The sequence below is a fragment of the Garra rufa genome, chromosome 6 (assembly GCF_049309525.1).
Source record: "Garra rufa chromosome 6, GarRuf1.0, whole genome shotgun sequence".
Taxonomy (NCBI): domain Eukaryota; kingdom Metazoa; phylum Chordata; class Actinopteri; order Cypriniformes; family Cyprinidae; genus Garra; species Garra rufa.
The window spans coordinates 36,911,348-36,937,278 of record NC_133366.1 but is presented as its reverse complement, the minus strand read 5'-3'; the positions used below and the strand labels follow the sequence as shown (position 1 = coordinate 36,937,278).

Here is a 25,931-nt window from a genome sequence, read left to right as displayed (position 1 = left end):
AATGTTCCAGGTTTTGATTAGCTAGCATGACTTCACTTTTCCATAAGAAATTTTGGCCCGACTATGTAAAAGATGTACTTGAAGATTTAAGTATGAACTGGGGAAAAATGGCTTCTGAAGGACAGTACTAAATGAAACAAAAGTTTCCTTCTGAAGCACCAGTGAACGTTTGAACCTGTAAAAGTTTTACGAGTCCCTCATTTGTCATCAGTGTGAAAAACTGGATCTTTAAGTCATACACTCATTGTTGGAAATGGTTCAAACACACAAATGCTGAAAAACCAAAGTATTTGTGGAACCAGAAGGATTTTTCTAAGGAACAGGAGGCAGTTTAACTGTTAAGGACTAACAAGGGACTCATGATCAACTAAATGATCACTTAAAAACACAGCTGTAGATCATTCAGGTAACAACACAGTATTAAGAATCAAGTGTATGTAAACTTCTGAACTAATATTTTCCCATGTGGACTATATGTAAACATCTTTTGTGTTAAATATATTATTCAGGTCAGTACTAAATAAATAACATGCATTTTACACAATGCCTCTTATTTTGGTAAAAACAATTAACATTTTGCAGATTCTGAAAGGATTCCATATAGATTCTATATGTAAACTTTTGATCTTGACTGTATACTGTTTATGTCCTGTGGTTATACATTTGAATAACTGTGTATTTTAATATTTTTTGCCTGGCTCCATGTTGTGCAGTGTAACTGCCTTCATTCTTACCTAAAATATTTCCTCTGGTAATTCATATTGTGCCAATAATTCTGTTAATGAGCTTAACTAGTAATGAATGTGGAACATTCCTTTAATTAAATAAGCAGCAGCCGAAGCAAACGGGGGTCGTGAACAGAATGTTTCATTTTAAAAGACAGAGTGTGTGTCTATATTCAAAAAGCCTTTAGAAGCTTAATCCCCGTCTGTAGATGGACATTACAGATTTAAATGAACTGAGCACCAGACAGATGTCGGTGTGTGTTTGTGTCTGAGACAGAGAGTGTAAGCAGATGTGTGTGTGGACAAAATCATCCTTGTGACTTTGATGTAAACCTCTGATAAACTGACCTAGATAGAGATATATTTTCTGATAGCCTTTGTGAGAGTGTATTGAGTGTGCACGTTTCAATACTCACTAGTACAAAACCTCATTAGCTTCATGCTGTTCATATCGAACTGTCTCACACATCAACCTACAAGAGAAATAAACAGAGTTAAGCACATTCCCTCTGTAATGTAGTAAGGAAAGAACCCTCACACACACAAACTGTGGTCTCATACCTGAGCTGGTGTTCCCTCAAGTTGGACAGTGCTTCCATGCCATGGAGGTACGAATACACGATCTGCAGATCCTGAAAAAGAAAATACATTTTTGAAGGATTACATTTTTATTTATTTTTTAAATTAAATCTACTTTTTCTCCTCACAAGTCATTTAAAACCTGCCTGTATGTACACCAAACCACCAGAAGGAGGTGCCCTATATGTGTGAATATATACACAAATAATAAATACACATTATATACCAAACACACTGTATGCACAACCCACTTAATCAATATTTAACTCCACCCACCTTACATTACGTAATTAGAGTTTAACAAGAATGGAATGTTTACAGATACTCCATCATTCACTCCTTCACTTTCAGGTCTCTTTATTTTCCCTCACTTCTGTTTTTCCCTCTCCACTTCTGTCATTATTCGGTTCCTCTTTTGATAAAATAAAAGACAATATAGATGTGTATCACAACCTAGCAAGTGTCTACCTTTTCGGATATCATAAAAACTTGTTAAACATTCACCAAATGTCTGATGTCAAATAAAATGCCATTGGTAATTCATAAGTTGGCCAAAAACTCAGCGCAGCAAATCTTAAAAATGTCCAAAGCTAGCTACCTAAAAAGCACCACTTTTAGTTTAGTGGCAATAACATTTAAGAGTTACTGATGTTGGCTACTGCCAGAGTAATGCAATGTTAATTACAAAACAGGACTGTGTGTTTGCAACGCATTAGTCATTACTCACTCTTTGTTATATGTGCTTCTGGTCTAATAGACACGTTCCTCAAATATGCTTGTTGTCTATAGATGTTTTTGTAAGCAAATTACAGATTAGGAAAATCTGGTGAGAAATCATTTCATGCTTAAAGACTGTTCAGTTCATGCAGCTGAACAATCATTCTTTTCACTGAGGTTATATGAACCTATTATGCAAGAGCGTATTGAGTATCAGGAAGATGAAAGAGCTACACAGCAGATACAACCACATTAGTGCTAATATAGAAACCCCTTATTTCACACTTCTGCAACGCGAGAAAACAGCGAGACGGAAAAACCTCAAGCCGAGTACAAGCACCTTCAAAGACCCAAATGAATTTTCATAACAGGAACTAAAAAGTAACTACAAACTAGAGTTGAAACAATACATGGATTTCTAACTTCAACAGGAAACTGTATAAAAAATAAAAAAAATAAAAAAAAACACACAAATTTTGTACATTTTAAACTTAAATGCAAGTCAATCTGGTGCCTTCTTTGTTGGGATACTGTCTCCGTCCACATCAAATTCACATTTTAGAAAGCCAAACAACTTAGAAAGCCAACTGCACTTTAAAATAAAAAATAATATTTTAGAATTATATTATTTTAGTTTACTGCAGTAAAATTACTGTCTTAATTTTTTCATTTGCGAGAGTTAATCCCTCAAGCAAGGCTCAATGGCAATTTACATATTACAGAAAAAATGACTAGCATACTTTATACAAAGTTTAAACATTATTATAGATTATCAAACATAGGCAAGTAATGAAATAAGAAACAAATTACAATCAATGCCAGCAATAAATTCTCTACCAGTCAAAAGTTTTTTTAAAAGTAAAACGTTTAATGTTTTTTAAAGACAGCTCTTCTGCTTACCAAGCCTGCATTTATTTGTTCCAAAGTACAGCAAAAACGGTACAATTTTGAAATATTTTTTACTATTTAAAGTACACTCTTAAAAATAAAGGTTCTTTATTGGCATCGATGGTTCCAAGAAGAACCTTGAACATCCATGGAACCTTTCAAATGCAGAAAAGGTTCTTTATAGTCCAAAAAGCTTCTTCAGAATTTAATTTTTTATTTTTTTTAAATGGTTCTTTTACAGACTGTTCACTAAAAGTTCCTTTAGGAAACCAAAATGGTTCTTCTACGGCATCATAGCAAAAACACCCTTTTGGAACCTTCATTTTTTTTAGAATGTGTAATGGTTTTCTATTTGAATATATTTTAAAATGTATTTTAAATGAATGATTTTAAAGCTGAATTTTCAGCATCATGACTCATCAGTCACATGGTCCTTCAGAAATCATTCTAATATTCTGATTATGTTTAAAACAGCTGAGTAGATTTTTTTTCATGTTTCTTTGATGAATAGAACATTCAGAAGAACAGCATTTATCTTAAAAAAAAGACACAAAAACAAAACACTGACTCCAAGCTTTTGAACAGTATAGTGTATTATGCTACAAAAGCTTTTTATTTCAGATAAATGCTCATCTTTTGATCTTTCTATTCATCAAAGAATCCTGTTTTAAATATGGATAATAATAATAATAATAATAATAATAATAATAATAATAATAATAATGTTTCTTGAACAGCAAATCAGCATATCATAATGATTTTTAAAGGATCATGTGACTCTGAAGACTGGAGTAATGATGCTGAAAATTTAGCTTCGATCATATGAATAAATTGCATTTTAAAATATAATCAAAATGGAAAACATTTAAAAAACATGTGCTTTGGATCAAATAATTGCAGGCTTGGTAAGAAGAAAAGACCACAATAAGTTTAATAAGTAATACGTTTTTTAAGCAAGTCTAACAATGATTTTCCCTCTGTCCTTTGTTGTTTGAATGACATTATCTGTCACTTTAAGACCGAATGTATCTAATAATAATAATAATACACATGTGATTTCTTCCTTAGTTGTTTGTTCCCTTAAGACATAACCGACAATTCACAGAGATAATTCAAGTGTAAAAATGTGCAAAAAAATATATAGTGTTGATATGTATCAACATATAGATATTTTTGAAAGCACTAACAGACCTGCGAAAACATGTATTCTTGGCACAAGCCTTAATTTCTAGCTTGATTTACCAACATCTTAACTTGCTTAACACATTCTTAAAGGGCCAGTCATGAATTCCTGTTGACACAGGTTTAGTGTCACCAACTAAGCATTTCCTGTGATTTCATATAAGGTCAACATTTCCCTAACGTGATGAGATCATATTGGCTATATGCTGAGGTTATGACGACAGCTTGATACTCATACACACACAAAACATTTTTTTACATACAATGAGGTCCAAATATAATATAATATAATATAAAGTAAAGAAAACATATATACAGTAGTCAACATTTGAAGTGGATTAAAAAAAATCTAAGTTGTCCTAAGAACAGGTATTGTTTTACTTTTAGGACAACTTTGATATTAGGTTTTGATCTACTTCAAATGTTGACAACTATATTAGCATGAACTTTATACCACAATGTTTAATTATTTTAAATTTCTAAAAATTCTAAAACTGCTTATTTCTAGATTTAAATATAATTTTAAATTTCAGTATGGTCAGAGTTTGTGTGAAGTGAAGTGTGGAGACCTTTAGAGGCTACAACTTCCACACAAATAACCGTACCATCAGCTCTCCACAGTAAACTCACTTAAATGGGACATCAGAGGCGTCACCCTTTCCTTCTGACATTCCAACAACCTTTCTCATGTTCTTTGACTCCCCTCCAACCCAATCCATCCATCCCTCTCATCTACACTCACTAGTCAAATGAAACTAAATTCAAACTGCCCAATGGGTTCCATTCAGGGGCGGTGTGCTGTGGTCTGCAATTGGTCGATTTGAGTAGAAGGGCAGGAATGTTTATTCTTGGACTATGGCATTTCCTCTTTGAGAGACAGACACGCACATAGAGTTCTGATTATGGCAATGGACTGAGTCCTCTGAGTCAAGAGAGCAAGGTCACATTTCAGTTAGTTGTAGAAGACCTGGTCACTGGATCACTGAATCAAATCTTGAAAATACTTACTTGCACACATGTTGGCATGTTAGCACATTTAAAAACATGACATGCACTTTCAATTTCATTTACACATTTTTTGAAACAATGGAAACTTCAGGCTAATTATGTCAGTGTAACCGAGTTCCAGTTCCTTTTTCAATAACATACCAACAGTTACTGTTCCATTCTCTCACAGCCTGGCATCAGAAGTTTCAAATCCATAAACTAGCCCTGATTATCAGATGATCTCTGACTAAATCTGAAAATGACTGTTAGACAATAAAATTTGCACTATTTCAATTGTTTGGAATAACTTAATGGTTCGAATTCAATCAAATTCAGATTCATATCCTAAAGTATTCAGACCAATCTAAAAATCAGTTGAACTATTTATTGACTAAAAATCAGCTGAACAATTTTGCTTACAAATAGTACATTATTAATTTCCCTGTAAGCTAAATTCACTTTACTCAACTCCAATACTGAGTTTATTAAATATTAAAAGCTACAAAACATATTCAACATTTTAGGGCTGGGCGATATGGCCAAAAAATAAAATCCTCGATTTTTTCACAAAAAAATCCAATTTACGATTTAAATCGATTCTTTCCCCCCTACTACTTTTAGCATGTAAAGAAACCCCAGCTTTTCCACAATATATATGGGCACCATATATTTTGCAATATACATTGCAACTGCATCAGTGATCCCTTTCCACCAGGCCCCATTCTTACCATACCAGACACAGTAAATGTTTGTAAGACAAATAAATATGAGATGGGGGGAAAATATATATATCCATGCTTTTCTCTTGCACTTACATCGTATAAAAAAATATACAATTTTGAACACAGAAATATTAAATGATTTAAATAACTGAAACGATCTGCCAGCAGGTGGTGGCAAGACACTGATTTAATTACCGAATCATATAATTCATTTGATTCGTTCGAACGGATGGTTCATTCAGGAATAAAGCAAGTGACTCTTTATGAATGGGAAACTGAATCATTTCACTAGATTTGTTTAAAAACGCATGTTCATTCATAAACGAAGTGGAGATGCGCAGCGGCTCAGCTGTGACTTGTTTCAGACCACTTATGACACGAAATAGAGCAAAATCAGGCAATAGTGTTATAGTCAGACAATGTAAGTCACTTAATAATAACTTCTTGTTTATTTAACTGTTATAATAAATCAATATCTCGTTTACAAACTATAATAAACGAAGCTACTGCCCATTCAGTCTCTTATTTACACTCTCTACACTTGAGATACATTTGTCAAAGTGCAAAATACATAGAAACCTTTGAAGAAGTCGCACATGGTGTTCCTAAATATTTTTTCAAAGTCGTACTCAGTAGTTTTTATTTTGTTGCCCTTGAACTGCTGGTCGCTCCGGTGCTACCTAAGATTCTTTTTAGTCGCACCATTGAGAAATTAGGTCGCACTCTAGAGCCCTGATATGCAAATAATTCGCCATTGTCTTCAATCATCTCTCTACTCTGTTTATGTGGTAAGTGAAATTGTATGTACTGTAATGTAACAGGCTAACTTGCTAACAAGCAGCTAATCATGTCCCCTTAGTGACTCGCGTTATTTTACCAGAACGCGTTATTTGTTTTCCGTTCTGAATACAGCTGTTAATTAGGCGCGCCATTAATTATTCTGCCGTTGGTTCAATTACAATGTATCTAATATTTTTATTAAAAAAAAAAAATCGCGATACCTCGATTTTATAAAAATTGTTATCGTCTTAAAACACAAATTCGAATTAATCGGAAAAAATTGAAAGAATCGCCCAGCCCTACAACATTTACATGGTTTTAAATTTTAATATCTGTGACATTCCAGTAGGGTTGGGCGATGTCGACCAATTCGCCATCGTACGATGTCTAATGGGAAACATCGCGATGGACGATGGCATCGTCGTCAAATGCGGCGAATTAATTAATTGTAACCTACCATTTCCACTACCTGACCCGCATGGTCTTTGTTTTACCCATAACCAAACTAGGGCTGCAACAACTAATCGATAAAATCCATTTCCATTTATGCATAAAAGTTCATTCTGACAGTCTGTGTTAAGTTTAAATCTTTACTGAATGAGCGTCAAACATCCGGAACTAGGGATGGCGAAAACTAAAAAATTTCCACCGAGCCTCATTAGCCGGTTGAAACCGGTTAACCGATTAGTTTAATATGGTACGCTATTTGAAATAACAGCCATTTCGAGCCGCGCCTGCAATCTCGCAACTCTGTCGCATCTCTCTGCCGCTCTGCCTCCCGCACACACACACACACACACACACACACACACACACACACACACTGCCACTCACGTCACTTTTTTTAAATCCACTACAGCGCGAAACATGAGTCCCGCAAACGCGGCGCCGAAGAGCTTGTTGTATGTAATCGTAGGACAAATGGCTCCTTAGTTTCAAATGGTTTGGGTACAAGGTGATCGCTTTGAAAATAAAGACGTTTGTTTTGGTTAGAAGCTCATTTGAAACATTGCCACGGCTCATTTAAGAAAATGACAGCTCCGAAGAGACGCCGCTTTAGTTGAGGTAGTGCTAACCATTGTCTCAGCCTCAGACGTCACGCCCACGGAACGTCAGTCTGAAGGTCTGGCTACGCGAGACTATGCTAACCATAATAAAGAAAGATGATGATCATCATCACCTTATCGGTTACCACTGAAATGTAGATGTAATGTATTTCCAAATCTAAGCCCATCTTATGCGGAATGTTGCCTAATAGACTGCAACATGATAAAACCAATGGATAAAACAGGCACCTTCAGAATGCGTAAAAGACGCACCGGCACTTTTTTTTTTAACCGACTACCGACAACTTTGACCGGTTAACGTTGATACGGTCAACCACCGGTCAAACGGTCATCGGTTAACATCCCTACAGACAGGGAGACAATAGACAATTAATCCTCAGCGCAAAAACATTCATTGTGCTGAAACATCTGTCGTTGAATGTTAAATTTAGATTTAAAATCCCATTTTTTTTACCACCGCGGTGCATGGTAATGGACCAACTAGCGCAGGTGGCGCGGTGTTTTTATATATATCAAAATAAATGAGGCTAAAGCATCAAATAATTAATACATTTAAATAAGAAAGTAGCCTAAATAAGTGTTAAATAGGCTATTAAACAGACATTCGTTGCAAAAAATTCCTAACAACCTCGACACCTCATCGGAATTACTGGCCCGAGTCCGACTGGAACCTGTCTTTCTCTTTCTCTTCCACATTGCACAGCTGCTGTTTTTAATAGCGAAGTAATGACATTTATTTTCGTTCTTTAGTTTATAAAGTTAATTTAGAAATATATTTGGAACACGTTTTGTTTGTAAAATTCAAGTTTTTGTTTTTTAAAGTAACGACCAAGCGGTTAAATGGTCAAGCCTTCTCAAGTCATCACAATTTAAAATCCATAGATATAAAAAAAAAAAAACTTAAAGCATATCACAATATTAGTTTATTCGTTTAACCTAGATAAATCCTACTAATAGGCGCATATCTAATCATTTGTGCGGAGAGTAGCCTAGGCTAAAAGCTGAAGCGCATTTGCACGACATGGAGGCGCCATGTGAAACTTAATTTTGCTCATAAAGGTAAGAGTATAATTTACTATAAACTATTACTTAACTACTATAAAACGAAATAATTCAAATTAAAAAAAAAAAAAACTCTTTCATTCATGGGGCTTTGCGACCAGCTTAACACTACTGCGTGCATTTGAACGCGGAACTCTGCTGGAGGCACTTGCGCTGCTGCTGATGCTGCTGCTGTTGGCGGGACACTAAACACAGCCACGGCAGAATAAATAGCAGAAACACTGTATTTTATGCTTGTTATAGTGTGTTTTTCTTCAGATTTTTTTTTCTTTATTATGAATAGAATCGTTAGTTGCAGCCCTAAACCAAACATAAATAAATAAAGAAAAGTTACACACAAATTACCACCTGTCAATCACTTTTTCTGCCTCATTTATTAATGTAAACGAACTAGTTCGTGTAATTCGTTTGGAGTGTGCGTTTTTCGCGAGTGGGTTGCTGCTGCGGCGGGGGCGGGGCGATGGATCGCGATGCCGGCTCAGCATCGCGATGCCTATCGGACATCGGCGATGGACGATGGCATCGTCTATCGACCCAACCCTACTTTCCAGGCCTCAAAAATAAATAAATAAGTTAAACTCAATGACTGTGGGAACACTCAAACAACAATTCTTCTGGGAAACTCAACTACCTTCTGTTTTCTGTTTGCCCCATGTGCCACTGAGATGCATTTCAGCACTTCCAACTACCTTCTCGTACTAACAGGTTCAAAATCAGATCGATTTACAGATTAAAATGAAAATCCACAAAAAGACTTTTACTTTCCATTCTTAAGGAACCCTAGAGCTTCCTTTCTCCTCAGAGATCTTAACTTTGTAGAAATTTTTCAGTCCAAAGGTTTTGCACCACACCTCCTCTATCTGAAAACTAAAAGCCCAATTACTGGTACTACACAAAAAAACACCACATATTTCCGCATTTAGTCTTATTGTCATTTGTGTAGTTGAGAACATCAGTATCAGTACCCTCTTTCAGTCGATACCTTTAATAAAGTTCTCAGTATCAACTACTGAAATGTGCCAATGTTCCTCTACATTAATTACAGTCTTTCCTCCTTTCTTTCCCACATAAAAAGGGTTGTTATTCACACAGCCACCTCAAAATCAAACAACCCAACATAATCTGCAGAGAAAGAAAGTTTACACCCACTTTCCTTTCAATTCTCCCACGGTTCTGTGTAAAGGTACATAATAGTAAAGCTATGTGAACAATTCTAACTAACCGTGAGTCACTGATCACACAAATTAGCAATGAGTCAATGACTATTATTATATTAGTGTTAATCAGATGCAAATACTATTATTAACACACAAACACAACATATTAGTATGTAAAAACAAAACATTACCGCCGTATACCATGGATAAGTATGAAAAAGCACCATGGAAATACCATTTTCTTTTTAGGACATTTATCATTTTACACCATAGTTCTCTGAAATGCTTTGGAGTACTATAAACCATAATCCTGAATGACTGCCACATCTATGAACTATGGTATTTACAAAGTACCATGGTTAGTGTCTGACTTTTCATAAAGGGACAATTAATTGCAACATCTATGTGATCCTGGACCACAAAACCAGTCATTTCAAGCTTTCCATTGGTGTATGGTTTGTTAAGGAAGTTTTGGCTGAGATACAACTGAAAAAAAAATAAAAATGAAAATCTGGAATCTGAGGGTGATTTAATCTAAATACTGAGAAAATCACCTTTAAAGTTGTCCAAATGAAGTTCTTAGCAATGCATATTAGTAATCAAAAATTACATTTTGATACATTTATGATAAGAAATGTCAGAAATCTTCAGGGAACATGATCTTTACTTAATATCCTAACAATTTTTGGCACAAAAGAGAATCAATAATTATTACTACATAAATCATCTAGGCTGTTATAGTATGTGGGCTATAAGTTGTGTAGTTGTGAAGATAGCTCTGTATCATGATAGAAAAATTTGGTAAAAATGTCAGTATTTTATTGAGACTTGAGATTAAATAAACTGCTCAAGTATAGTAGATCTTGTAGTATTAATTTTCAAATGCAGCTACACATTGTCGGTTGAAAACAAAGTGGCTGGTAAAAACATTTAGTGGCTGGTAGATTTTGAAATCCACCAGACACACTGGCCGGTGGACAAAAAAGTTCATTTCCATCCCTGATTATAATCCATACATTTTTCGCTATTGCTTGCTACAAATATGGTCCAGGGTCACGTATTAGCTTATAATGAAGATTTGTAAACAGTATAGAGTAGCATATTTTTGGCTTTGCATTAAATGTTCTGTTCTAATTCTGTCAGACTGATCAGGTCCTCTTTTGTATCATTGGCAAACACTGAGGTAACTGAGACTAAACATGGCGACCACTTATTATATAATTGACGTCTTTTTTATAGTCTAGAACAAAATGCCTTTTTAGCACTGAGAGATCTTTGATGACACAACACGAGGTGTCATGTGAACATATGACTTGTTTAGAATGTGATTTTTTGTTTTCCTATTAAGGGAACTAACCAAACACTTCATAATAACTTCGAAGTTGTTTTCCTAAGAAAGTGCCTGTGAAAATGCAAACTAAAAATGTACAAAAGAAAACTAAAAAGCTAACAGTTGCCCAGCATCTGTGTTTGTGTGGTTTCTGAGTTTCACAACGCATTCTGTGCAAAGCGTGAAATTCTCCCCACCCCGGTGTCTCGGTGACAGGGTTAGCAGGTGGGGAAAACCATTATAGCCAGCTGGGTGAACAAGTCAAGGAAAGATATAAGAGCAATGCCACAAATGAGAAAATGCGTGCTGATAAACAGAGTAAAACATTGGCGGAGATGGTGAATTGGCCATTGTTAATGCACTAAATATCCATATGCATCATGTACACATATAAATGCTGAATAAAACAATCGTCTAGGTCTAGGAGGAATACATAAATTTACATTCTGACCTCTGACCCTGAATTACTCACATTCCAGTTAGTCCATTAAAAGCACACCAGCACTGCTTATTCTGTAGATGTGTTACGGGAATGGTTGTTCATTTAAATTCAAAACACAACAGACCACATTTGTTCTCTACATTTGGATATGTATATGTGACCCTGGACCACAAAACCAGTCATAAGGTTAAATTTGACCAAACTGAGATATATACATCATATGAAAGCTCAATAAATAAGCTTTCTATTGATGTATAGTTTGTTAGGATAGGACAATATTTGACCGAGATACATCTATTTGAAAATCTGGAATCTAAGGGTGCAAAAAAATCAAAATACTGAGAAAATCACCTTTCAAGTTGTCCAAATTAAGTTCTTAATGCATATTACTAATCAAAAATTACATTTTGATAGGTTTACAGTAGGAATTTTACAAAAAATCTTAATGTAACATGATCTTTACTTAATTTCCTAATGATTTTTGACATAAAAGAAAAATCAATAATTTTGACCCATACAATGTATTTTTGGCTATTGCTACAAATATACCCCAGCGACTTAAGACTGGTTTTGTGGTCCAGGGTCACATATTTGTTAAATACTCTCAACTGTAGGTTGATTTTTGAATAAGAGAACACATTTCAATTTGTTGAGCATCCCAACCAGCCTGAGTCCAACAGAAATTACACTTAATGGCCCTAGAACTACTTTTGATTCCAAGTAAACATCCACCAGCGGGCAATAATAACTATGAAGCAATACTGCTCTGGTTAATGTCTTTCCATAACCTCCACAAAATCCTTACGGCTATCAGACTCCTTAAGGTTATCAAAGAGGAAATCCACTAACACCAAAAACATAATTACAGAAATAGGCAGGCCTTGCAAAAATGTTCTAACACTAAACCACAAGAGAAAGTAAACGTTTCATCGCCTCCAGTGAAAGACAAGCAGTTTAGTAAAGTCAAGGCAGGCTCTTCATTGTTTTTCCTTATGAGAACAAAGCATTGTTTTGAGTCGCCATTCCGCTGGAAAATCCAAAAAGATCCCACACACTTACACTGAGGGCCTGTCATACCAGAACCAAAGTAATGAAAACAACCGCCTTCACATTCCTGCAACAAGCCCACTTTTTAATTTGACTAAACATGCATTTATAAAAAGGTTACGGTAGATTTTGCAGTCACGGTTCTGCTCAAATATGTAATAATACGTCTCTGTACCCACATTTTGACAAGTGAAGAGTTCCTTTATCAGTTTTGATTAATGCACAGGATTGAGGAGAACATAGAAGGAGGAGAGGAAAAGCTGATAAGGCATTATTATTAGGACAGAAATGTGTGCCAATGCACTTATCAGCACTGACACATCACTTCAATGAAGGGAGAGAGGAACAGAAAAACGTATGTCAGGATCGGAGAAATTACTCTCACTCCCTCCACACGCTCAATGGGCCTAACTGGGGTAAAAACGGAAACGTCCTTTACTAAAAATACTCCAATTCAGTTCACCACTGACCTTAATGATGTCACCAAAGTTCTGGGAAAAGAATAAATGGATCACAGCTGAGAATTTGGCCCCACACTCAAATAAAAACATTTCCAACCTCTCCAGTAGTGTTTTTTTCCTGTGAGGTGTACTTCCAAAGCAGACATTCATGCTCTACTTACAACTAACAACAAAAACTTATTTCACAGTACAAGAAATGTTTAATGTTTTCAAGACTTCATGATAATGGTATTCATTTCAATATAGCAATTTTAATTAGATTTTATACCATTTTTGGTATTATTTTTTTTGCCATAGCACATTAACATGTAGTAAGAAATACTGCAGAAACTGAATAATCAAGTGTATAACCAAAAACACTGCATTTTCAGAGTATTAATCAAATATGAATTGCTTCTTAAAGGACTAGTTCACATTCAGAACAAAATATTTACAGATAATGTACTCACTCCCTTGTCATCCAAGATGTTAATGTCTTTAAATTCGTAAACATTTTAGGATTTCTCTCCATATAATGAACTTCTATGGTGCCCCTGGGTTTGAATTTCCAAAATGCAGTTTAAATGCAGCTTCAAAGGGCTCTAAATGATCCTAGCCGAGGAAGAAGGGTCTTATCTAGCAAAGTGATCTGTTATTTTCGAAAATTTTCTTAACTTCAAATGCTCGTCTTGTCTAGCTTTGCGTGTACTCTGTGTGTTCCGGTTCATGACAGTTAGGGAATGTCGAAAAACTCCCAAAAAAACAAGAAATCGTCCTACAATCGCTGTTTTACCTATTTTTTGTAAAGGCCGTTTGACCTTCATGTTTTTCGACATACCCTAACTGTCTTGAAACGGAACACACAGAGTTCACGCAGAGCTAGACAAGACAAGCGTTTCAGGGTTAAAAAGTATAAAAATTGTACTTTTTTTTTTTAACCGATCGTTTCTCTAGATAAGACCCTTCTTCCTTGGCTGGGATTATTTAAAGACCGTTTGAAGCTGCATTTTGGAAACTCAGGGGCACCACAGAAGTCCATTATTTGGAGAGAAATCCTGAAATGTTTTCCTAAAAAAAAAAAAAAAAAAAATTCTTTACAAGAAAGAATGACATTGTGGATGACGACAGGGTGAGTACATTATCTGTAAATTTTTGTTCTGGAAGTGAACTACTCCTTTAATAAACAGTGTTTTTTATGTAAAACATCAAGCATTACCTAAATACATGATCACATGCTTTCTGAGAGCAAAGCAGTTTTTCACAGTTCTTTTTCACACCTTATTGTGTTTAAAACCCTAATTAACATCACTCCTACTCTTAAGTGTATTATACTTTAGTATTACCAATCAGATATATTTTGCATACCGCAAACTAAACAGTATAGCTATATACTGTCATATCGTCTAGCAAAATTACATGCATATTGGTACGCACACAAACAAATTAAAAAAGTAACTAGTGTTTTACCACATCAACTAACTAGACACGAGTAAAAATAGTAACTAGGCATTATTTAACTAGCAGCAGCCATCTATATCATACACTTAAAAAAATGCTGGTTTAAAACAACAAAAAATGGACAAACCTAGTGATTGGGTTGTTCTGACCCAGCCGTTGGACTAAATGTTTAACCTAACCTTCTGGGAAGTTTTATTTAACTCAACTATTGCTTGAAATTACTATATTTCTTGCTTAAAATTAATTCAAAATAGGTTGGAAATGAACATTTATTAACATGTTCAATAAATGAACAATCATTAATAAGTTGAATAAATAATAAACTAAATACATTTTTCAAATTGCTTATAAATGTTCACGTCTCAGATTTTTCATTTACAACCTATTTTGGGTTCATTTTAAACCAGCCAAGTAGTAATGTTAAAAAAAAAAGTTCAATAAAACTACCCAGAAGGTTGGGTTTAACATTTAACCCAAACGCTCGGTCAAAACAACCCAGTCATTTAACCCAGTGTATTTAACCCAGCATACTTTAGAGTGCAAGTATCCGGTGGGTTATCAAGATCAACTGGTTTTTAAGTTGAGTCTTGTGGTATTGCAAAAGATAACGGTGAAAGTGTTTTTATTGTTTAAAAAGAACATGTGATTCTGAGCCATTTAAACTCAACATGTGGTTCCTCTAAAAGCCCTTTCAGGAGGGTCTCATTCACTATTGGCTGATTCGCTACTACACAAAAACAGGCAGGAGGGAGGAAATGAAACCATTGTTATGAAACTGCAGGGCTAATGCGTTTCGGAAGAATGCGAATCAGTTCCAAAGTCCATTTTTTACACAATGCCAAAGTAAAATTAGACTGTATAAACATTGTTCTCTTCAACTAATAGATCACAGCATCAGACTAGCAAATTATTATTTTTTCTTTTACATTTTGTGATGCAAATCTGTTTTTCCAACTGCAGTGAAACATAATATGCAGTAAATAATATACATAGGATAACTGAAGAGCTCAAAATTTTCAAAACCTTCTTGCTGTCCTAAATGCCCATAATGGATCAAAAGTGATATGAGCAGATGGTTCTTTTTGAGATTTGCTGTATGTTTCCAACACATCAGCAACATCAAAAGATTGAACAAACCCTGACAAACAGATGTCCCACATTAAGTCATCATGCAGATGAAACTGCACTTTCATGGCTTGGAGGAACAAAATTATGAGATTTGTGTGGGTGGCATAAATGTCAAGATTTTTCTTCTGCATGGCACAGTTTTTGGTAAATGGAACAACTTCGGAACCCGGGTAAGCCTTAGAAGCAGGAGTATGAAAGAAAGAAAGGGGAAGAAACCAAGAAAAATGCAAGAAAGAAAGTAAACAAACTGCTGCGCTGGATAACTTTAGCTTTTACAAGTTATCTAAACCAACATTAACAAAAGTAAATCGAAATAAAACCTTAAGGATGGTTTAATCATTAGATGTTTATAAACAACTGTTAACTTTTTTTTTACCTTCAATGTTTTAAATTGTATTAATAATTTCTGAGGAAATGAACTGGGTTGCCCTGGGACAGTCACTCACAACCTGTCTAACAAAGCATAAAACATGGATCACAACAAACTAGAGAGATTCGCTGCAGATAAAATATTTTATACAAATATTAAAAATGAATGTGCAAGTTTTCAAATCAATTTATTCATTTTCTTTAAATTAATGGCACTTATATCAGATTGTATTCCTGTTTTAAAGTGCTTTTTGTGAACGTACTACATTAACAATCATATTAGTAAATACAAATCTGAAATTTTTCAGTCACATTTCAGTCAGATGTAAGAATTACAAACTTAAGCCTTAAAAATTAACACTAAAACAAGAATCAAAAACTAGTTTAGCACCTAGATTTCTATCTTAAGTTGTTTTCGCTTTTCGGTTCGTCTCTCTTGTTCCTTTTTCCTCCTTTTCTTCTACTCCTCTCCTATCTCGGTACATCTCATTCTTCTGTTCCTTTCCTGTTGCTCTCAGCAGAAAGCACACCAAGGCGAGGGTCATTACATGAGGAAGTAACACCTTAAAACCCTAAAGACCCTGTTGCCCTAATATGTGTGTGCTCACGGACATAACAGGCTTATAAAACGTCACTGGCACAGGAACACAGACAATTGGTTATGTAAAGAGAGAATGCAGTCTCTGGTGAAGCCAAAGCTTCAATATCCTGAAGTGTTTACAAATGGATAAGAGCAAACGACACAAACACACTTCCTTATATGCGCACAGGCACAATCATAAGTAAGGTTCAGTGTGGCTTTCCGCTCTCATTGTGGGCATCTGGTATCATAACCATGTATGTCTGAATAAGCATGTGAAACAGAGAGAATGCAGGAAGACACACACAAAAAAAAAAACGAGATTGAAAAGATATAAAGAAAAGACAATTAATTATATTGTGAATTAGGGCAGGATGTTATTCTTGTTATAAATCACAGTTATTTTACGTGTAAGAACATTGTCACAAGCAGTGATTTCGAAGTGTTTTCTAAAGACTAAGTAGACTGTTTTTGTCTTGCAAGCAAGAAAGTGTTAAAATGTTTCTTCAAACTCTGATTAAAGCAAAAAGAGTAAGCATCAGAGTAAGCAAGATTTGTTCGAATCAGCACAAACATAATGCACCGACCTAGCGGAAATATATTTCTGCATATGACTGCAACAGTGTGACTAATTTTCTGACCTGTGCCACAGTTTCACAAACACCTGAGGCCATAAACCGAATGCAGAAATGGTATGCTTACTTGTCTATATGATGGCATCTGTGCATATGCATATAGTAAGCAATAAAAAATAAACAGGAAAACGGAAATTTCTGTATAAATAACTAATATATATATGTATATATATATATATATATATATATATATATATATATATAACTATTTTTTTTTCTGATTGGTTGTAGAAGCACTTTGGGTGGCACCCTGGGCTCTGATTGTTTAGCATGCAGTCCAAATTATCGACGTGAGAAGAGTCACATAGTGATGTCTGGGTTAGCTACATGCATATCTGCTTAATCTATTAGGATGCGTTGGGATATTAACATTAAAATTAGAGGTCGACCGATATTGGTTTTTACCGATACCAATAGCTAGGATGGACCACACTGGCCGATGCCGATTAATTTACCGATAGTTTTTGAAAATGGATACTGAACGGCAACTAAAATAGTGCTCTACTATTTTTAAAAGTACTAAACCATACTTTGTAAATTAATAAAAAAATATTAATATTAATTATATTTTGATCATTAAAGTTATTTCATAGTTCATTAATGTTAACAAAATAAATTACCACACTCTAACAAGGAACAACACTTCTACTCTACAGCTTTCATCAAACTTAGTTGATGTTACAAATGGGTTGATTGTAAAGGGGTGGGAATCTTTATATTTTCATGTAAAATGGCAGTTATATGCTTTTTGTTTATATTTGGAATCTCTGTATGTCATACTGCCATCTTAAAATTAAGATTCAAATTAATTACATTTTATATCAAATGTATTTTGTGCAAAATTTACTTTATTTTTTTATTATATAAACAGGCTACTTTTTAAAAATTACTTATTTAAAATAAGTATCCGAAATGTAAAAGTGTACAGACAATAGTTATGGTTATTTTCTTTTTCATTTGATTATTACTGATGAGATCATAGACAGTTACTTAGACACTGCTTTAATAGCCTGCATTCAAACGAATGCACAGATCTATTTCGATATATCAGATATCCTGCTCTGAAAACATAACTGACTGTGTGTGCTGTACATTAGTTTCGTATAAAAGTGTTCGAAAATGCAAGTGCATTTAACCGTATCTGCAATCGAGCTTTTTAGGATGAACAAACACAAAGCACAAGTGAAAGTCTGTCAGTGCATCTAACAGTACTGAATTACAAACGGCAGAAATGAAGGCATATTTAAAGGAAAACACTGCGGGTGGAAGCACACACTGTCAAGCAATGCGCACGTGTCTCATAGTGCAAATTCTGTGCAATGAAGCCAGCCGAGTCTCTAGCTCGCACGCGTGCCATATTATGTGGGGAAAAACACAAGCTCGTTGAAGAGAGGATTGCGATGCATCAGAGAATCGATTTTCACCCACCCTTAATGAAACCGAGCAAAAGCGCAGCGATGCGTTGCGCGGACAACTTGCAGCTATCACACACACAGGACGCGTCGCGTGTAGTTCAAGCGGAAGTCTAAAACTGTTTATTTAATCACCAAATGGTCAAATGTTTACTTCAAGATATTAAAATCAGTTATTAAAATCAAATAAGAACAAGGAAAAATGGCATTGTGAAATAAAGTGCGTAACAAGATGCAAACCCACTACCATGCTTCCGCGGCCTGAAGAAAAGGCTAAAACATAAATTATAGCTCTATATGAAGCATACAGACTTTATTAGAGCTACAGAAATACCAACATTTTGCTTAAATGCACAATACTCAATCTTCCAGCCCAGGGTCAGGTCTTTATGAACATTAACAACGATTTCAGCAGGATTTCTGTCGGTTGAATGAACACAGTTTGCTTTCTCACGTCACGTCTTTAAATCTGCAACTTTGCTGGCTAACAATATAAACCAATGCAAATATATGGTAACAATCCTGACATTAAACATTGGCGCCAGATTTATCCTATTATACTCTATGAGGAGCGTGAGCCACTTCAGCAAATAACGTAACCCGGAAAACTATCGGCATGGATTTTTGCCGATAACCGATAGTTCCGCCAATCAGCTATCGGTGCCGATTAATTGGCAAAACCGATACATCGATCGACCTCTAATTAAAATGCTAAATATGCTGCATATTGTTTTCTTTCTTCAAATGGCATTGAAAACGCAGGTTTCAGGAATCACTTGAGAATGTAGATAAATATAGCACAAATCTGCCATAAACATAGCATAATAAAAATCTATACACAATTCCTTGCTTGTGTTTCAGCACGTTATTATGAAAGCACATCAAGGTGGGAACTCTCTCCCTCGCTATAGCGCATAACTTAAAGTTCACTGGCATTTCATAAACAGCATTATAATTAGAACTGGCATTTGCATCCTTTTGTGCAAATAGAAGTTGTAATGCTACTAATTTATCTGATTATTATCATAGTATGTGTCAGAATAGGCTTCAGTTTATTGGCATAAAGTCACTCTTCAGCTATTCCTTTTTTAGATCCTTTATTTTAGATTCTTTTTAGATTCCTTCTTTATTAATAACATTGCTGCATCACAATCATAATCTAACAGTGTCCTAATCATGTGTTCATGTTTTCATAGACAGGTTTTCATGTCATATTTTTATTTTTAACATTCATTTTTATAACAGTTTTTAGATTTTTAAAATTTAAACCATTACCACCCCCGATTACTTGATTAATCGTTTTTGAAACATAAATGCCCATCCCTACATCAAATACAGTTTATCAAATTGCCATCTAATCTCAGTTCTATTACTACCTGACAAAGGCCTTCATGAAAACTATAATACCTCCTTTAAACAATTCACCCTATTTTGCAAATATTATTTATTGCAAATCTTATTGTGAAGGAATTGTGTTTAATTTGTTCTCACTTTTTGGTGATGCATGCCGAACTTCTCCAATCATTTAGTCTGTTTAAACCCTGTCACATTCCACATTGTTTTTTTGTCACAATTGCTACTTCCATTTAATCATAAATTAAATCGTATGTAACTGTACGTCACTGAGAAATAATGACTGCATTTGAGAGTTACGTGCAGGGAAGAATAGGGAGTATTGCTTGACCAATCAGAAATGAGCTATGTTGGGAAATCACTATCACACATCTTTTGAAGTGATGGTATATGCTGAAACACTAAGTAAAATATTACTTAAAAGTACCAAAAACAACCACATCTGGTTAACAAATGATTTGTGATCATGTTAGTAGAAGTAAATGTATCATATATAAATAAAAAGGACGTTTGTGTTTATTTACATATATAACATTGACACAATCTTTTCATCTACATGTTTAAAAAACAAACTCATGACTAATCATACAGCAAGGCTGGGAGGGTTGCTTTCCAATATAGTTCTAGTAAAACCACAAATGGGAGTATTTGTTACAAGCATCAGAGTGACTAATCCACACGCACAGTTTGTGTTTGACCACCACATTAAATTAATAAAATGTAATTGATCCAATGCAAATTCTGAAACAACAGCACTCTTTGTACTTAATGCTAATTTACACCGTTTGGGAATGTAGTAGATTTCTAAATTACTGCAATTTGTAAATATGAGAATATTACGTCAAACTTTGAGAGACAAAGAAACTCAAAGTTATTAGCATACAATAAAGGCACCATATGCTTCAAGTCAAATCGAAGAAAGAACTGGTGTGACGTCGTTTCGAACAAAATCAGGCCAAAACGAAGTTTGTTTGGAGTTTCGGACATTCCAAACATCTTGCCAAAAAAGAAAAAAAAAAAACTTTCCAGAGAAGTTTGCTCTGGCTTTTTTGATGTAGAAATCTTCTCCTGTTCATTTCTTCTGTCTAATCCTAGGTCAGACGTCCATGAGTCTAAGCATGCTTTGTAACCTTAATTGAAAAAGACAAGGCCTTGTTTACACTGCAAGTCTAGATGTCCAAATTTTGATTTGTTGCCTATATTTTTTTGACCATCCGTTTAAATGTTCTTTCAATTGTGACCCATATCTAATTCATGTGTTCACACTTGCCATACCATCTGAAACACTGTGCATGCTTAAAGGAGGGGGGTTCTTGTACCACACACTAGCCAAGATGGGCAAACGCAAAATATGCTTGATGCTAGCTTTGCGATATATGTGAAGTTTGCCAAACATCACCATGATGTTATCATTTACCGCCTCCACACGTGCTTCCTTCTGAGAATAATATGACATAATTAAACCATGAAGACATGTACCAAACTGTTGCAGTTTTAATAATAAACATAAGTGTAGCACAAACAAATGCAAATCACTATGATCAGATACTTTTTTTACAGCAGTTTTCTCACCGCTTCCATTTTTGTTTTGTGTATCCTCTAATAGGGCCCCATGAACTCCATTTTATTAATTCCTTTTGTTCCATTTAAAATTTTTCTGAATTCAGTTTTTTTCCGTTTTAATTTTTCTAGTCTCTGTTTTTATGGTTCATTTGAAAATATGTAGCAAAAAGCATGTCTACTTCGTTGAAATCATGAATCTTACACAATTTAACAGCAATTTATTTATTATTATTTATTTATTAAAGGTTTAACAAAAAAGTAATTTTAAGGCCCTATGAAATACTTTTTTGTTTTTTCCCCTCAAATTCAAATTTACCAAATTCTATGTTTTCCATTAATTTTATGGATTTCATTTTAATGACTTTTAAAATAAATCAAAAACATCTCCAATTATTATTATTATTTAGTTTTTATAAATTAAATTTTTTTTAAAGAAATTTTGTAAAATACTGTTTTGTGTATTTACATTCTTCTGGTAAATATTCCTTTAAAACATTTTAATAAGTTTAATTATTACAAGTAGTACTATCTAACAAAATGATTGATTATTTTCTTTATTTTTTTTTTATTTATATACTTTTTAACCTCAAATGCTCGTCTTTTTCAACCTACCCCAAAGGTGAGCATTTGAGGTTTTAAAAGTATATAAATTTGTTTTTGGGAATATAACCAATCGTTTTGCTAGGCTGGGATCATGTAGAGCCCTTTGAAGCTGCATTGAAACACTTTTACCATTTCTTTTTTTTTCTGCATTGCATTTTTAACCTTCAAACTGTTGAGCACCATTGAAATTCACTATTTGGAGAAAAATCCTGGAATGTTCTCCTCAAAAAACACTTAGTGGAAACACATGAACGTCTTGGACATGGGGAGGGGGGGTTGGTAAATTTTTATTGTGGAAGTGGACTAATCCTTTAAGTAATATATTTCTGTCACCGTTTCTCCAAGTTAAACTAAACTTTTTTGACGGGTTGCTGTGAAGACCTTCAAGTTTCTCTTTGTATATGATATGATGATAGTTTTTTTTTTTTGTGTTTTTTTTGGTAAAATGCTCATGAAATGAAATAAGAAGCTGAAAACTGTGTGTAGTTAACGAAATTGTGTGTTTGCGCCATTCATTCACACACAGAACCTGTTGGATTCATATTTAAATAGTATTTTTGTGGCTTAAAGGAGAAGTTCACTTCCAGAACAAAAATTTATAGATTTGTCATCCAAGATGTTCATATCTTTCATTCTTCAGTCATAAATAAATTATGTTTTTTTAAGGAAAACATTTCAGGATTTCTCTTCATATAGTGGACTTCTATAATGCCTGTAAGTTTGAACTTCCAAAATGCAAAGAAAGAAGGGTCTTATCTAGCAAAACCATCGGTTATTTAAAAAATAAAAAAATTACATTTTATATACTTTTGAACCTCATGTGCTCATCTTGTCTACCTCTGCTCTGTGCATTCCAGTTCAAGACAGTTAGGGTAGGTAAAAAAACAACAACTCCCATCTCATTTTCTCCTCGAACTTCAAAATCGAACCTACATCACTGCAGAAGTACCAACCCAGTGTTTACAAAGTGAACGTGCAAAGAGAATCAAACGGCCTTCACAAAAAAGGTAAAACAGCAATAGTACGATTTTGAAGTTGGAAGAGAAAATGAGATACCCTAAATGTCTTAAACCTGAACACACAGAGTACACGCAGAGCTAGACAAAACAAGCATTTGAGGTTAAAAAGTAAATAAATTGTAATTCTATTTTTTTTTTAAAACTGATCGTTTCGCTATACGTGTCCCACCTTCTTTGTCTGGGATCGTTTTAGAGCCCTTTGAAGCTGCATTTTGGATCCACAGAAGTCCACTATATGGAGAGAAATCCTGAAATGTTTTTCTCAAAAAACAATTTCTTCACAACTGAAGAAAGAAAGACATGAACATCTTGGATGACAAAGAGTCATTGAGGGTAAATGATCTGTACATTTTTGTTCTGGAAGTGAACTTCACCTTTAATATAAACAGACACTAGTCCATATCATGTTCTGATTTAGGTGTACTGACCTACTTTTGATTTATTTATTCCAAATTTGGCAAATTTCGTGACAATCCACATTATACAGTAAAATTCCATTTTTATGACTGGATTCTGTGATTCCGTACCTAGATAGGTCCCTACCCTAAAAAAAATAAATAAATACACACGCCACATGTTTACATATTTATCTAAACATGTTGGGATGTTCACTAACAGTAAACCACTCCAAATTTAGCCATTTTGAACTTCTTTTTGCCCCTAAATGAAAAACGAAAAAGAACTTTGCAATGACTGAATCCACCAGGGCCTTAACCCAGCAGAGTCCTTGATGAAAACACTACTTTAACATGTTAATCTGATTACCACAAGGACCCACATTAATAACCATCTGAAAATCTCCCAGCTAGTGGATTAGTCTAATATTACCAAATTTTTATTGAGCTGACACTTACCCAGAATAACAGTTACAAAACACATCTGAAGGAAAATAAAAAAACACTGGAAACTGGGAGTAATTTGCTTTGCATTGTAATAGCTCATGAATGAACCCCTGGAAGATTTAAACATACAACCTTTTGGTATACTTGCCCAAATTTGAACTAACAGGTTGCAGTCGGAGACACAATGCAATTACTTAATTATGCAAAAGTTAGTACACAACATCAAAGCTGCAATAATGTGTTCAGAAGGTGTTAGTGCTTATCTCCTCATTTATTTCACACTGTGCCTACGGTCTCAGTACACATCCAAACAGTGGCTTGTGGGTTTCTCTCAGCTTGAGGCCCCTGAGAGTCAGAGGTCCCAGGGCCTAATCCGTAACAATCGTATCTGGCCTACAGACAGAGAATTCTTAGTGAACATAGTGGTGTACCTGAATATAAGCAAAATAGTTATTCATTTAAGGAAGTGCTTTAATAATTCATACCAGCACAAAGAGGCCCATATCTTAAGGGCCTACACTATAAACTACATTCCTCACATTCTTTTGATTCATTAAATTCCTGGGCTCAAACTCACAAGCCAAAAGTCCCACACACAGAACTCAAACGTAGTTTTAAGTGACCACAGACAGAAGGTTTAGTGTGCGCAGATATTCATATAATACTGGTAGGGGCAGAAGCTCTAATGAGCTTTTGGTCTGGGGCTAAATGGTGCTGTGACGTTTGTTTATTTCAGATGGTTTAAATGAGGATGATCTAGTCTGGACTGCAGGGCATGGTAAGGAAATACTCCCTTCCGACACATGAGTAATACACGTCTGAAATACCACAGAAACAAGGTCCTACCAACTCCGATATGTGTGACTATATTAAGCAACTCTTTAAAAAAAACCCTGTGGGCTCTGATTACGACAAAACTGAGCATAGATGTGGAACAAAACAGTAACTTGCTCTACTTTGTTTTGGCTGCATACTAAAGGGAAACCACAATTCCCCAAAAAACGAGTTGAACTGGAGCTTGTGGCGCCTTTAAACAAGCTGGTCTAAATGAAACAATGTTTTCAATGTCTGATCCCGCTATGAACTGCAACACTATTGGAACTGTACACGAAAATGTCTACATTAAACTGTGTAGACATCAAAAGCTTATTGAAAAAATGTTTAAATAAAACAATTAAGCCAGCTTGAGATATATAAACCGTTTCTTTGAGACGTTTTGAATGTTGTATGACGCGTTTTCAAGTTATACACACTGATTTAATGAGATGTTAAGTCAGCTTGAATTGTATAAACAGTGTTCTTGAGACATTTTAGTACAGCTTGAGTTGTATAAACCGTTTTCTAGTTGTATAAACTGTTTTAGTAAGAATCTCTAAGCCAGCTTTAGTTGTATACATGGTTTCTCAAAACAACTGACGTTATGTCTATTGTGCAAAAGCGAAATAAGTAAACAATCACAAGCACACAAAGTGTGTCTCAAAATCTAGTTGTGTTCCCTATGTAGGCAACAGTGGTCTCTTACCTGTTGCGTCCTCTCGGCAGGATTCTTCATGATGGCATGCCGAAAACTATTGTCCACATATGACGCCATTCTGTCCGCGTGCAATCACATGTAACAAAAGATCTCCTTTATAAAAGTCCAAACATTTCCTCTAACGCTTCCGACTCCTTCGTTTAAGCTGAGCCGTCATTTGTAAATCCCTATACGTTTCCTAAAAGACAAATGTGTCGTCGTGGGCCAGCATCTGAGCCCCGGGCTGGAGTTGTATTGAAAGCACGGGTAACAGTAGATCCTCGCAGCGGCGTACCCAGGAGGCAAATATTTACACTGTTAAAAGTTTATA

At 34.8% G+C, this 25,931-nt stretch overlaps 1 protein-coding gene across 1 annotated transcript in view; it reads right to left on the bottom strand.

The window, feature by feature from the left end:
• rapgef2a (Rap guanine nucleotide exchange factor 2a) overlaps positions 1–25,687 on the bottom strand; it is a 56,855-nt gene extending 31,168 nt beyond the window's left edge. Inside the window, exons 1-3 of the mRNA XM_073842203.1 lie at positions 25,610–25,687; positions 1,287–1,357; positions 1,142–1,198 (exon numbers count right to left, since the gene is read on the bottom strand). Coding sequence (XP_073698304.1) covers positions 1,142–1,198; positions 1,287–1,357; positions 25,610–25,678 — 197 coding nt within the window. The 5' untranslated portion in view covers positions 25,679–25,687. The remainder of the gene's footprint in view (positions 1–1,141; positions 1,199–1,286; positions 1,358–25,609) is intronic.
• Positions 25,688–25,931: the final 244 nt, after the last annotated feature.